The 15,544-nt window shown below is 44.6% G+C and overlaps 1 protein-coding gene across 9 annotated transcripts in view; it reads left to right on the top strand.

Moving 5' to 3' along the window:
* NHSL1 (NHS like 1) overlaps positions 1-14,046 on the top strand; it is a 152,584-nt gene extending 138,538 nt beyond the window's left edge. For all 9 annotated transcript variants that reach the window (XM_072825123.1, XM_072825126.1, XM_072825120.1 and 6 more), the window contains 3 exons: positions 3,336-6,575; positions 7,094-7,226; positions 11,277-14,046. In XM_072825123.1, the coding sequence (XP_072681224.1) occupies positions 3,336-6,575; positions 7,094-7,226; positions 11,277-11,976 (4,073 nt within the window). In that variant the 3' untranslated portion in view covers positions 11,977-14,046. The remainder of the gene's footprint in view (positions 1-3,335; positions 6,576-7,093; positions 7,227-11,276) is intronic.
* Positions 14,047-15,544: the final 1,498 nt, after the last annotated feature.

Raw genomic sequence — 15,544 nt, 5'->3', positions numbered from 1 at the left:
GGGAGTCTGCTTCTCCCTCTGCCTGTGTCTCTGCCTCTCTCTCTCTCTCACTATGTGCCTATCATAAATAAATAAAAAAAGTTAAAAAAAAAAAAAAAGAGGCAGAGACAGAAGCAGAGGGGAAGCAGCCTCCTGGGGATCCCAATGTGGGCCTTGGTCCCAGGACCCCAGGATCATGCCCTGAGCCAAAGGCAGACACTCAACTGCTGAGCCACCCAGCCATCCCAAATCAGACAGAATTTCTAATTTTTTCTTTACTCTTATTATCTTAAACATATATAGAAATGTATTTGAACAACCCATCACAAGTTTTCATCCTCTAGAATCAGATAGTATCATTTTGTTGTTATATAATTATATTTGGTTACTGAATAGTTCCTGGAACACTGTGCATTCCTCAAGCAAAAAAAGCTTTGTTTAAGGGAATCATCTTCTGAATAACTATTGATAGGTTGTACTAAGCATTAAGAACATAAGACCAGACATGACTTTTTAAAAATCATTGTGTTACACCTTAAATTAACTAAACTGTAGATCTCTATCATCTTTGATTACATATATTTTTTAATTGGACATCCCTTGTGGTATTGTGTAATAAGTAAAAAAAAGTATATAATTCTTTCTTTATATTATTTTACAAAATCAGATAAATCCCATCAAGATTTTTTTTAAGATTTTATTTATTTATTCATGAGAGACACAGAGAGAGAGAGAGACAGAGACACAGGCAGAGGGAGAAGCAGGCTCCATGCAGGGAGCCCGACGTGGGACTCGATCCCAGATCTCCAGGATCATGCCCTGGACTGAAGGCAGTGCCAAACCGCTGAGCCACCAGGGCTGCCCCCATCAAGATTTTTAGCAACACTGTAGGTTGGCTCAGCAGTTGAGCGTCCGCCTCTAGCTCAAGACATGATCCCAGAGTCCTGGGATCGAGTCCCACATCGGGCTTCCTGCATGGAGCCTGCTTCTTCCTCTGCGTATATCTGTGTGTGTGTGTGTGTGTGTGTGTGTGTGTGTGTGTGTGTGTCTCATGAATAAATAAATAAATCTTTAGAAAAAAAGATTTTTAGCAACACCTAAGAGGTCTATATTTGTTCGCAGATCTCTTTTTATAGTCTGTTTCTGTTACTTAATTCTAGTCAAGATAGTATTCATCTGTGTCCTATAATATGTGACACTTTTTGTACTATGAAAATATTAGGGACACCTGGATGGCTCAGTTGGTTAAGCATCTGCCCTTAGCTCAGGTCATGATCCCAGAGTCCCAGGATCGAGCCTGGAGTAGGGCTCCCCAAGCAGGGAGTCTGCTTCTCCCTGCTTCTCCCTCTGTCTCTCTTCCACCTCGTGCCGCTCCCCCACCGTCTCTCATTCTCTCTCAAATCAATAAATAAAATCTTAAGAAAAGAAAAATATTAGAGGATCTATTTTTGAAATAGAACTTCAGTGGTCCCTATGATGGTTGATAATGTGAGTTGCATTTCACATGTATTTTTAAGGGTCTTTAGAAAAACATGATTTTAATAAGAAAGTTGTATTGGGCTATAAATGGTGAAGAAATGGCTATATTTCCATTTTGAGAATTCTAGGATGGTTTCACATTCAAAATTGTTACCTAAAAGAATCAATACATCTTTTATGGTAGTTAAAAATCTACCACTGATCTCATGCAAAAGTTGCATGAGATGTTATGCAGTTTTGAAAGAAAAAGCTATTAAAATCCATTGTTGAGTGGAATTAGGTATCTTGAATATTTGGAGCCAAACTGGTGCAAACTGATACAGCCATACAAGCCAATTTCCCTCCTAAAATACCAAGTGGCAAAAACTTCATCTTTTGTTTTCTTTCCTCAAAGTGGATTTTTCTCCTGCTCCTGCCTATTGGCCACTTCCTCTCTTCCTGAAGGGAAAACCTTGTGATGTGTGTGTGTGTGTGTATGTGTGTGTATCTGTGTGTGTGTGTGTGTGTGTGTCTTCAGTGAGTGTGCCTGGCAGAGGGTAGAGGAAGGAAAGAGATCCTCTTTGCTAAAAATACAAGTATAAAAATATTCTCCATCATCGAAAATGAAGGAATGGGCTTTACACTTTATTCTCGTAGGATGACATCTCCTTTGTGGTTCATACAAGACCATCACTGCTGTATTTGCAATATCCTTTGCTATTCAGATGAACGAAAGGCTTTATATCCAGTCAGGGACACGAGGTTAATTGATGTGGGGTAGGGAGGGAGTTCTCAGGAATCCCATCACCACCAGTGTGCTTGCCCAGGTGAACATTGATGCCGGCAGGCACTCAGCTTGCATTGCTCACCAAAGTGCATGCTTGAGATTTTTTTTTTTTTTAAGTTTATGAGACAACATAGAGAAAAACTGGTTTTGCTGTTGTTTTTCAAAATTTAGTGTGTTTATGCATTAGTTATGTTTATGCATGAATTGATTTTTTTTCTCTCTCTGTACACTTTCATAAAGTTGTTGGTTTCATGATTTTTTCTTCTTTTTGAGATTCTGTTCCTTTCTAGATAGCTTGAAATCTAACTGCTATCTACACTTAAGGTTTTTTTTCTCATTTTCCTCTCCATTTGGCCCTTTTTATGCTTTTTCTCTTCTTTCTTTAAACATACCTATTCTCAGTTTGGTTGTAAGCTCCAAGAAATGAATAACCCTAATTTGAGGAAATGCTCCCTGGATCGGTTCCTGCTGCTTTTTCCCCACTAGAACACAACAGATTGTTCTTGGATTTTGAATGTCACTGACAGATGACAATGGTTTGAGATGGATAATGAAATGTTTGAAACACAGATGGGCCTGTAAATCATTTTTTTCTTACGATTTCCTTCTGACATGAAAAAAATTAATGCACTTAACACTGTTTTATACCAATATCCCTTGTAAATGGTATCTCTGTAGCCCTACTGTTGAGCCCTACTTTGGGAAAGACAGTCTCAGCTTGACAGATGCTCTGGTAGTCACCAGGTGGGTGACAGGCCATCTTGAAATCTTTACCAAAAGGAGATTATTTGAAAAGAAAATCTTCCACAGAGCACTCAGCCTTGATCTCAAAGAGAGTAACTGAGAATTCCATATGTAGCACTTCATCTATGGGAGGATTTGAAGTACAAATCAGTAGAAGGACATGAAATTCATAATAAGGGTTTTTACCTTAGGAGCTATCGGTGACTATTTAAACTCTCACCCAGATACCTATAGGAGAAAAGAAACTAGATCAAATAGAAAAAAATATATATATTTTTTAAGTACAGCAGAATTAGAAGGGGGTGAGGGTACAGGTGATGAACTAAGATATTTTGAGATAACAAATCTCTTTCTGCTTTATCTCCAGCATCAGTCACTGGCCAAGATGATGGTGGTGGTCACTCGTTGTACACCCCAGACCACTGCTCCACACTGGGAAGGCTTGATAGCTATTGCTCTGCTGGGCAGCGCTCAGAAACCAGGGACTCCAGCTGTCAGACTGAGGAAGTGAAAGTTGTACCCCCTTCAATGAGAAGAATCAGGGCACAGAAGGGGCAAGGCATTGCTGCCCAGATGAGCCACTTCTCAGGCTCCTCCGGGAACATGTCTGTGTTGAGTGATTCTGCAGGTATTGTGTTCCCTTCTCGCCTCAACAATGATGCTGGCTTCCACAGTCTCCCACGTTCTGGAGCGAGGGTGAGTGTTCAGTCCCTCGAGTCACGATTGGGTGCCCTGAGCCCTGCAGAAGACCTGGATGGCACTTATCCCTACCAGAGTGGTCACCCACAAGTAGATGAAAATTCAGGACATTTGGGAGGTGCCTCAAGGACTGGAATGCTTTTGAGACCCAAGTCCCAGGAGCTGAGGCATTTTGAGAATGTGATCAGCCCAGCGTGTGTGGTCTCTCCTCATGCCACTTACTCCACCAGCATCATCCCAAATGCCACACTCTCTTCCTCTTCAGAGATTATTATTATTCACACTGCTCAGAGTTCAGGACAGCTGGACAGTAAAATCACCAGCTCCTCTTCATACTCAAAGATAAAATCTAGAGACCACCTCCTCTCCAGGCATACTAGTAAAGATGATCATCAGTCTCCCAGTGGCAACTGGACAGAGGGTCACCCCAGCATTCTTTCACAGGCCTTAGATCCCCACACCTCCAGTGCAACCATGCTATTGTCCCTCTGTGATTCAGTGGTTTCTCTAAATACTTCAGCAAATCGGGAGAATGGGTCCCAAGCCATGAGCTATAACTGTAAAAACAACCTGAGTTCTCCGGCCCACGCCCAGGATGTGGATGGCAAGAGTGAGTCCAGTTATTCAGGAGGCACGGGGCCCAGCAGCTCGGAGCCCTGGGAATATAGTGCCCCCGGTAACGGGCAAGCATGCCCACTGAAGGCTCATTTGACAACGCCTGGTTACTCCACTCCCGGAAGTAATGTGAGCAGCTGCAGCTTGGACCAAACATCCACCAAAGATGATGCCAGATCCCTGTATTCAGAGGAGCATGATGGCTACTACACATCTGTGCACCCCGATCCGGGACAGGGATCTGGAAACCAGTACAATAGTGATGGCTTTGGGAACCCCAGGCACAGTGTGGTCAATGTTTTTGATGGAAGAGCTCAGAAAAACCAAGGGGACCGGTCACATTACCATGACAAGTCCCTTTCTCGAAACATCTCTTTGAAGAAAGCGAAGAAGCCTCCCCTGCCACCCTCTCGGACTGACTCCCTGCGCAGGATTCCCAAGAAGGGTGTCCAGTCCAATGGGCAGGCGCTGAACGAGAGCCTGATCGCCTCGCTGCAGCACTCGCTGCAGCTGAACCTCCCGGGCAAGGGCGGCAGCTCGCCCTCCCAGAGCCCCTGCAGCGACTTTGAAGAGCCCTGGCTGCCTCGCTCCCGAAGCCAGAGCACGGTGAGTGCGGGCAGCAGCATGACCTCGGCCACCACCCCCAACGTCTACTCCCTGTGCGGGGCCACGCCGTCGCAGAGTGACACGAGCAGCGTCAAGTCTGAGTACACAGACCCTTGGGGTTACTACATTGACTACACAGGCATGCAGGAAGACCCCGGGCCCCCTGGCGGGGGCTGCTCAGCCAGCAGTGGGGCGCCGGCTGGAAATGGGCCAGTCCACCACGTCCAGGAGGGATCCAGGACCCAAGTGCCTGGTGGCTCAGTCAAACCAAAGATCACGTCGCCAGAGAAGTCCCACAGAGTCACTTCTCCATCCAGTGGGTATTCCAGCCAGTCGAATACACCCACAGCACTCACCCCTGTGCCTGTGTTTTTAAAATCAGTGTCACCAGCAAATGGGAAGGGGAAGACCAAGCCCAAGGTGCCAGAAAGGAAGTCCTCTCTGATATGTTCAGTATCCATCTCCTCATCGTCCACGTCTCTGTCTTCCAATACTTCCACGGAAGGAAGCGGGACAATGAAGAAGCTGGACTCGGTGCTGGCCTCCCCCACTGCGGGTGCTTCTCTCCTTTCTCTCCCCTCACCGTGTCCTGCTGACAAGTCTCCTTTGCTTCCTCCTCCCCCACCTTTAGTAGATTCCCCTGACGGCTCTCTGCCTCAGTCTCCCCTCTTCCCCCCTCCACCACCGGAAGTTCTCACTCCCTTCTCTGCCCCTGCCAGCGGGTGCCTCCCTCCTTCCCCCAGGGCACTCAGCCCCCTTACTCTGGGTGCATCTGCTTCCCTGCCACTGCCCCCCGCTGCCCTGCTCTCCTCAGCTCCCCCGCCTGCCCCACCCCTGGACCCTACATTGATGAAAGATGCCAGGCCTTCTTTCAAAAAACCTGGCCAGCCCGAGTGCTCCCGGGAGGGCTTCCGGCAGCCTTGTAACAAGGAGGAAGGCGGTAGGCCCCCCATGCCCCTGATAACCACTGAAACGTTGCAGATGGTACAGTTGAGGCCCGTGAAAAAGAACTCAGGAACCGAGCAAGCACTGTTATATGAACAAGTATCTCAGGAAAAACTAACTCCGGTCGTTCCCCAGTATCATTTAAAGCCATCTGCTTTCTTGAAATCCCGAAATAGCATAAATGAAATGGAGAGTGAAAGCCAGCCTGCCTCTGTGACAAGCTCGCCGCCGCCTCCTGCCAAGAGCTCGAGTCAGGGTCACCGGGACGGTGCAGCCGAGCATGGTCCCCCGAGCCGCAGCCCGGGCGGTGCCAGGGAGGCAGAGGCTGGGCCCGGCGCCCGGCCCGCCCCGCTCCAGGAGCCCCCCGGCCCTTCACCCAGCAGGAAGCCACCCCCCATTTCCAAGAAGCCCAAACTGTTTCTCGTGGTGCCACCTCCGCAGAGAGATCTCACAGCGGAGCCCGCGGAGCCCGCGAGCGGAGCATCACCCGGCCCCAGGCGGGGCGAGGCAGCCGAGAGTGGTAGAGCCAGCGCTGGTCCTGATGAGCCGGGCTCTGGCAGCGCCGTGCTCGGGGGAGGAGCCGCAGGAGCCGCGGCCCCGGCCCCGGGTGGAGTGAAAGCCGACGTCCCCATGGTGCAGCCCGACGTGCAGCCAGCCCCCAAGCAGGAGGAGCCAGGTGCCGGGACCAGTGCCGACGGCGCAGGCGACGTGGAGAGCCGCCTGCCTCTCCAGGACGGACGGCGTGAGTATGCCTTTCTCTCTCGGTCCCCTGGACCGTACAGCAGAGGCAGAAGATGGGGCTGGTGCCTGTTCCCGGGAAAGCCGGCAGCATGTGGGCTGCTGCCCTGCTGCTTCACACTTGGGGTACCAACTTGGCATTTTATGAAATTAAAAAAAAACAAAAACAAAAACCTAGATCTAGGGATCTTGCTTACTGAATGTCAGAAAATAGAGGGGTAGGGTGGTCTGCGGCAGACGGGGTATTAAATAGCAGTGAGTAACCTCCCTTCTGGAGAGCTACAGAGAAATGTTCCAACAAAATTTAAGAGAGACTCAGTAGGTAGGAGTTCTAGACTTCAACAGAAAAGAAGGAGCTTTGGCTATCGTTATCAAAATAAAAAGTTCAAACTACGGACCCGACTGCCTGTCCTGTGGTTCTTACATTATCAGGAACGGCAGGGACAGCATTTTGGGAAGCCTGGCTGAAGACAAATTCAAGTCACTAGCGCGTCCTGTGTTTGTCTGCTTGCTTCCCTCTAGCTGGGCTGCCAGAGCCTGACGCAGCCGGCTCTTCCTCGGAGGCCTGTGACTTCCCCAGGGAAGAAGGGAGTGATGAGGTGATGACCCCCAGTAGACCCCGGACCACAGAAGACCTTTTTGCAGCTATTCACAGGTACCCCAAACCCCTTCTCCTTAATTTTGATCATCTTTACGAGTCTGCCTTTCTAAATGCTTTCTCAATTTGCCCTCCTTGGATTTTTTTCTGTCACCCATTAACTCAATTATTTATTTTTTGAGTGTGTTTCTATATTTTTATTTCCTCTGATTCCCTGTTTCTGGTTTACTTTGTCCCACTGATTTTTATGGTGATGTTGGGGGGAGGGGGGACGGAGACTCGATGCGGCGCCTTCTGCTCAGCGCTGCACTTGCTGGCAAGAAATGCAACGTGTCAGTCATATGACAGAGTATTTACAAGAACTGGATTAGAGCAACCGATGATCCAGGCCAGGATGAGCAACACTGTTTTGTGGACGTAAGATGCGCAGACAAGCTCTTGGGGACCTCTTTACCTCAGGGCGTTTTTATTATTATTATTAATATATTTTTAAAATATCAGGATATATCAGGATTTTTCTAATGCAGTTTTCTCTGGCTACTTAAAGTGTTTCAATACAAGAGTACAATCTTTTCAAAGCAGGAGTGGAAGGAATGAAATTTGTTTTTGAGTAGTCTAGACCATTAGTGCCATCTACTGGCATCAGAAATTGTTGGGTTTTAAAAAAATGTAGGATAAATTTTTCAAAATAACTGCCTGAACATTTTTTACCTGTGGTTACCTCAGAGAGTGAATATGATTTAGCATGAAAACTATATATATTGCCTTCTTTCTGGTTGTAAACAGCTGTGTAGTCATAACAGTGTCATTGTAAGAATAGATGAGATTGTATATGTACAAGGACTTTCAACCACAATGCTACTATATAAACCCTATGCTTCCTTCTCGACTTCTTTACCACAGTATTTTTAGATAATTCTTATGAATGTCCTTATGTTGCCAACACCTTCTACTACGCTGACTCGCGATCCCTTTTTTCCTTCCTGAAACAAAGAACTCTGTAAAATCATTTGATCATCTATGTAATAACCTTGTGTCAGGACTCTTTTCCCAATTCTTGGAATCTAACTGAAAAGACGGTAGCGTGAGATGAAAAGCATAGGGCTGTCCTGATTTGAAATCTCCCATGGAGCACATAAATATCTAACGTGGGGTTGGGGAATGGAGGGAGGAACCAAGATGGGGAATTAGGTGTTTGTCAAGAATTTTGTTCTTCACCTCTTGGCTCTAATATTGGTATAATATCCTAAAAGACCCTAAAGATTGCCTCTTGAACATTGACTGGTTGGTTTCTTTGATTTTATTAGAAATAAGAAGGCGGCTGCTTATGAAATTATTTCTCAAAAGAGTAAAAGGAAAAATGCTACATCCTTTGAAACCAACTTTAGTGGCATTTCTAGAAGTTTACACAGATGTTTCTAACTCTAACCATGCTAGACACATAATAAGCACTCAATAAATAGTTTTCAGAATTAAATGAAACCAATTGGAATTCAACTATTAGGAAATTCTTCCAAGACGTCACGTTTTTCATTTAGTTTGGAACACACTGGATTGTTAAACAAGTAGGCATATTTATAGTAGCAGTCCAGAGAGAAGATGCATTGCTAGTTGCTCTGTGTACTAAATACTTGGTCTCAGTGAGGAGCCCAGTTGTCATGGGGCCAAGTTACTAAGTGCTTTTCCGAAAAATATGCCCTATTTTACTTTGGCAACCTTCTTAAGGCACTGAAAAATCTGTGGTTCCTCCTACTAGTGAATTTTATCTACTGCAGATGTGGAAATCAGCCAGTCTATATTATTATTATTATTATTATTATTATTATTATTATTATTATTACTACTACTACTACTACTACTACTACTACTACTATATTCTGTGTACACATGATAGAAATAAAGGCCAAGTAGGGTGTGGATTGCAAAGAGAGTAAGGACACCTGCTAATTTTGTTTTAGCATCGATAATGTATTAGCAGACATAACAAAATCCATCTGAAGGCTGTGATTTTTAGGGCTTTATTTTATTTTATTTTATTCTCCGGCAGCTAAGCTAATAATTTAAAAGAAAGAGTATCTAAACTGAACCACAGCCTTCAAATTTTATGATGCAAATTAATTCACTTCAGATTTAAAGCCAGATGGAAAATGTAGAACACCAGTTGAGGTGTGAAATTTTTATATTTATTGAAGTAATTAGTTTTCAAGCTAGTGTTAACTGTTTGAGCACTTTTTATAGCCATTTTCTTTAGAAATACACACACAGAGTATATGTGTGTGTATATACACATATATACATACGTATATGCAGAGAATTCATAATGTTTACATTTAATTCTCATTTTGGGGGGCAGTTGCTCTTGAGAAACAACAAAACTTATAAATTCCCATCTCCTCTCTTAATTCGAAATCCACAGTTAAAGGCTGTCTCAGCGCACCCTCACCTTTCAAAAACCAAACAAAAAATTAGGCACCAGAGCAGGGCAGCCATCAGGGGCCCTTCCCCACACCCCACCCCTCCCCCGTGCCTTGCTGTGCAGGCCAGGTCAAAATAGCACTGAAGCCCGGAAGGAAGAATTATATTTCCCTAAATGACACTCAAAGTTTTATTAAGCACATCCTCCATGCCTGACACATTATGGCTGTTATTTGCATTCATCTTTATTGATAAACTATGAGCTCTCTACTGTTATTTCCCTTTCCAGCTAGGAAATTGGATCAGAAACTTTAACTTGCCCAAGGTCACAGAGCAAGGAAGCTTAGTGTGGAATTTAACCCAGGTCTGTGTACAGAGGTGGTTTATCTCATTGAATCCTCACAAACCTGTGAGGTTAATATTCTCACCCCTATTTTGCAAGTGTGAAAGCTATGTTGCAGTATAGATGAGTAGCTTGCCCAGGGTTACACAGCTAGAAGTTGGTAATGCTCAAATTCAGTTCTTTATCTGTATATACAATAGCATCCTCTTTACCCTTCCCTACTGCATATTTAGAATTTTATAGCAAACAAAGAGATATACCCATGTCTTTATTTTATTAAATGTACCAAGTTTCCTTAGAGCACCTGCACTCAGCAGAGAGATTCCATGCAGATTGAGTTGTTATCATGAAGAGACCAGCAAGGGGCCCCGTGGCTCATCTGCTTTATTACCTCTGAGCCATTCTCAGTACAAAACACATGGAACAGAATGAGGACAAGAAACACATTCAGAAAACATTTTACTTTCCTTAAAGGCCCCTCCTCTTTCACAGTCCACCCACATTCCTCAGAATCTCTTGATCAATTGAAGGTTTTCTGAAGTCCAGCAACTGCATGTGGTATGGAAGGTTCACTCTTGTTTTCTGGAAAACTGGATTTGGAGGAGTTGACATAAGATCCCGTAAGCGCCAAGGAAGACTGGTTTTATGTCAAACTCTAGAATGACTAAGAATGCAGGGTTGTAGAGTCCTTCTAGAACCTGAGGTGGGAGCCTGCCTCAGGATAGTGGATATTCTGGGGGCTGGCTTATCTATTAGCCGTGTTCAAGGGCTAGAACCAAGCAAGAGAAGAAAGAATAGCAGAAAGGCTGGCCAGCACAGGCAAATGATCTCAGGATCAGTCCAGTATAGGAGAGTTAGATACAATATGGCAATTATGACAAACTTTTGAAGTGATCCTCACCAAAATAAATTAATGTGATGTCTGAGATTTGTTTCAAAATAATCCAGTGAGAGTGAATAGAAGAAAGATGGCTGTTGGTTAATAATTCCTGTAGCTGGGTCAGAGGCTCACATGATAATACAATGAATTATTAAAGTAATTCTCTTTTTTTAAAAAAAGATTTTATTTATTAGAGAGAGAGAGGGAATGCACACACACACACACACACACACACACACACACGCACAAGCTGGGGTGGGGGGAGAGGCAGAAGCAAACTCCCCACTGAGCAGGGAGCTTGATGACACGGAGCTCATTCCCTGGGATCATGACCTGAGCCACCCAGGTGCCCCTAAAGTAACTCTTAATAAATGGTGACCTGAGAACGCAGCAAAAAGCAGCGTGGTGGTGCCTGACATGCTGCAGCCCACTGGGAATTAACCGTTATCTTAATGTTATTGCCTCTCAGATCCAAGAGGAAAGTCCTGGGCCGGAAGGATTCAGATGACGATCACTCCCGAAATCATTCTCCCTCCCCTCCGGTGACGCCCACCGGTGCGGCCCCCAGCCTGGCTTCCCCCAAGCAAGTGGGGTCAATTCAGAGAAGTGTCCGGAAGAGCAGCACCAGCAGTGACAACTTCAAAGCTCTGCTGCTAAAAAAGGGGAGCCGCTCGGACACCAGCGCCCGCATGTCTGCAGCTGAGATGCTAAAGAACACAGACCCTAGATTCCAGAGGTCAAGGTCAGAGCCTTCGCCAGATACTCCCGAGAGCCCGTCAAGCTGCTCCCCCAGCAAGAACAGAAGGGCCCAGGAGGAGTGGGCCAAGAACGAAGGCCTGATGCCTCGGAGTCTGTCCTTCTCTGGCCCCCGGTACGGGCGCAGTCGAACTCCACCTTCTGCAGCCAGCAGCAGGTACAGCATGCGGAACCGAATCCAGAGCAGTCCCATGACTGTCATCTCAGAAGGCGAAGGGGAGGCCATGGAGCCTGTAGATAGCCGGGCTCACGGGGCCCTGGGCACCGCCAGGGGGTGTTCCATGAATGGACTAGGTGGGGAGCCCACCACCCCCCTGCAGGCACAGGGTCCTGGCCCTGCTGATGGGATAGTCAGCGCAGAGGGCACACATGGAACAGAACAACGTGGAGGTCCTCAGAGGGAAGAGAGCTAGGGCCAAGCGTGTGACTCCCAGGTTACATGAGGGAGGCACACACAACATCGCTCTAAGAAAAGCCTGACAGGTACCCTTGCCCCTGGATCCCACTCAGCATCTGTGCTGTGGGCCCAGGCACCGCCAGCCCTGCAGCGGAAGGGGAGCATCATTTAGGACCCACCTGGCACCTGTGGCTTAAAAGCAAGTAGAAGCTTAACTTCTGAAAGTGCTTCCTGGGGAAGATTTTTTGTTTTCCTCCCCCCCACCGCCCCCTTAAATGCTGGGTGTGTGTGTGTGTGTGTGTGTGTGTGTGCATTTTGAACACTTTTTATGTTTAAAAAAATACACACACATACAAACAGCATGTACAGAAATAGGAGAAGGAAACACAGTTAAGCTGGGTAGAGTAATGGAGTCTTATGGACTAGGTGGTAATTGCTTTAAAAGTGTTACAGTTTTGGAAATTAGTTCCCAAAGGGAGAGCAAGAACCATCTCTTCTAAGAAAGAGGTGGTGGATTTGCTGGTGTTGCTGCAGAGGACACGTAGGTGTGGGCACCAGTGTGCTTTCCAGCTGAGCCAAGTTGTGATTAACCCAAAATGATGGGAAAGGGCTAAATGACTAATTGGTTCAGGTACTTTTTTCTGGGGAAAAAAGGCTTTGTTTCTTTTTTGTGAAAATGACAAACATGTGGAAGTGGCAACGCCGTAACTCGGAGCCTGCTGCTATGCAGCCACAGGCACACAACTTTTAGCTTGACTTTTAGCCACGTGGGTAATTTTTTAAATGAATTTCCTCCTTGAGTAGCAGCTAAAGCCTTTAAGAATAGCAACAATGGGGTGCACATACCGAGAGGGTAGGAGAGGACGAGGAGCACATAATAAAATACACTGCTGGAAGCTGTTTCCTGCTTATTCAATAAAATTTATTCTTCAGAATTAAATTTGAAAAGTTGCACTACAGAACTGTGGGTGGAGATTTTCCTTTTACGACTGTTTTTACCAGAGTTTAAACTTCCATTTGACAATTTCTTATCACTTGAAATGTCAACATTTGCTAACTTTTGGATATCCTTTTGGTTACACCAAAGAAAAAGGTATGGCTATTTTTCCTTGAACTGCCTACAGTATCATGTCCTCATTTAGAAAGGTTTATCAGAATCTATTATATATTATCTTACTTGGAAGAAAATACTGAATAGCTCTTGTTAGTCAAATAACACTAATACAAATTGGCAGGGCTTGGCTATTAGCCCTGGGAAATGAGTTTTTAGATTAAAAAGATTTTTTGCATTAATTGGTTTGTGAGTTTTTATATTTTTTATAAGGAATTGAGTTGGCTAATTACCTTCTAATCTTCTCCAGTTAGAATTTTAATACTTTTAGGCTTGGGAGAAAAGTGTGTAAAGTATTTATTTTTTATGTCCTATTCTTGTGACCTCTTCCCCCCACTCCCCTCGACTGCCGTGTACTTAGGCTCCTGTTAAATTTGTTGGTTAAAGTAAGTCTTGTCCTCTTCATTAGAAGGACCTGAGAGGATAATACTGAGATTCTTGGCCTACGTACAATGCAGCTGCCAATGGTCATCTTTTTTTGGTATAAAAATATCATCTAAAAGTTGCACTGCACAGTCCAAATTATCAAAAAGTTTATTATACATTACAATTTTAGATGCCCATTTTAGACATGTCTTTGAGACAAAAACAAACTTAAAGAATTAAGGCTTCTTCCGTTCTCTGAAGAAAACAAAACATTTATTTTCACACAACCAGAAATGAAGATCTGATATTTGGCCAAAGGCTAAAGGACTTTTTACCATTCGGAGCAATTATCCAGCACATTGGGCACAAGGATCTTTTCTTCTAAATTTTAGGAAAGTGGTGTTGGCTTTTGAATATGAAATCTCATAGCTCCCTAAACAAGATTAGAATGTACGTGAATATCAGAAAACTTTAACTTAATATATACATCATTTATGTTGAAGGTAAACAACATCAAAATTAATTATAAAGCTATTAAAATCCCCATTTTTAAAGAAAAAAAATATTAGGTTTTAAAATTTGCTTTGAATAAAACAATTGTAAAGTAAACATTTGAACCTTATTTCTTTTTGTTTCTACACGCATTTTTTAATAATAAGGTAGATCTCCTTTCAGAGAACTGCTGAGTGCTTTGCTGGGTACAAACAGAACAGCAGTGAAGACCAGAAGGTGCCTGTGGGATGTGGGGACCCAACAGACAGGAGACAGAACATCACAGACACGGTGGCTGGTGCCATCTAAAAGGACATATGGAAGAACAGCTCTGGACAGTGTCCTAAGGACTTTTGAATAAAATCTGAATAAAGTATTGACGTATAGTTCAGGTGATGCGGCACATGGAGAGATGTGAGAACTTTTCACAGGCATGCACCAAGTATAGGGAAACAAGAATCTTAAAAAATGTGGATGAGAGGTTCAAATCTAATGAAAAAGACACACAAACCACGAACTATCCTATAAAACATCAGAATAGATGAAAGAGTACTTGGGCTCCTTAGCAAACCCTGTTGGGACTCGACTATGTGTTCTCTCCTTTACCATTGGAACACCTGACATTGATTCAAGCTGGCAGTGCACCCATCCAAAACTATACCTCACAGTTTCCCCCGTAGTAAGAGGGCACAGTTTTGGCCAATGAGACATGAGCAGTAGTGTGGAAATCTCCAGGAAGATTGCTGAGATAGGAGCCAGCCCCAACCCTCATGGCTTCCTTTCTCCCATTTCTCCCTGAATGGGAGGCTGGAAGAGGAGCAGTATTCCTCCAACCTTTCAGCACCAATAGATTGAAAGCCACATGTTGTGGAAGATAGAGGAGAAAGGAGCCTGGTCCTTTGATTACCTCTAGAGCCACTGCACCAGCCTTGGGCTGTCTACCTCCAGGCGCACTGAGTAAGTCATTTTTCACTCACTTGCAGTTGAGGGATAAGATTCTCAGAGTAAGGTATCCTTGCTTTTAAGATTAAAAAAAAAAAAAAATCATCTCTACACCCAATGTGGGGTTTGAACTCAGAACCTTGAGATCAAAAGTCACATGCTCTACTGAGTGAGACATCCAGGTGCCCTGGGCGTGATTGCTTTTGAGTAGGTAGATGAGGGAGGGATTGATGGTGAACCTGAACTATGTCTTTAAGGATAAGGAGGGTTTCACCAAGCAGGACACTCCAAATGGAGGGGATAGCATGAGCAAAGACACAGAGCCCAAGTGTTTAGAGGAAGCCATGTAGTTAAAGTGTCTCTAGAAAAACGTAGGAAAACACGAGACTGGAAAGGTGGTCTCCGGCAAGAATGTAGAGGGCCTGGTATGCCCTCTCAAGGAATTTGGGTTTTGTTCTGTAGTATTGGGAAACAATGAAGGCTTTATAAGAAGGAAAATGATAAGACATGGCTTGGTTCTTAGCCTTCTAAAGCTACACTCTTCCTTATTGACTTTATCTAATCCCAGAGCATTAAAAATAAATATATACACTGGTAACTCCTAAACACCTGTCCTTATTTCCTCTGTGAGCTCCAGAGTAGTATACCTGCTGCCTACTCAAAATCTGCAGTA

The sequence above is a fragment of the Canis lupus genome, chromosome 1 (genome assembly GCF_048164855.1).
Source record: "Canis lupus baileyi chromosome 1, mCanLup2.hap1, whole genome shotgun sequence".
NCBI classification, from domain to species: Eukaryota; Metazoa; Chordata; class Mammalia; order Carnivora; family Canidae; genus Canis; species Canis lupus.
The sequence above is the reverse complement of the archived record's forward strand: the minus strand, read 5'-3'. Positions and strand labels throughout refer to the sequence as shown.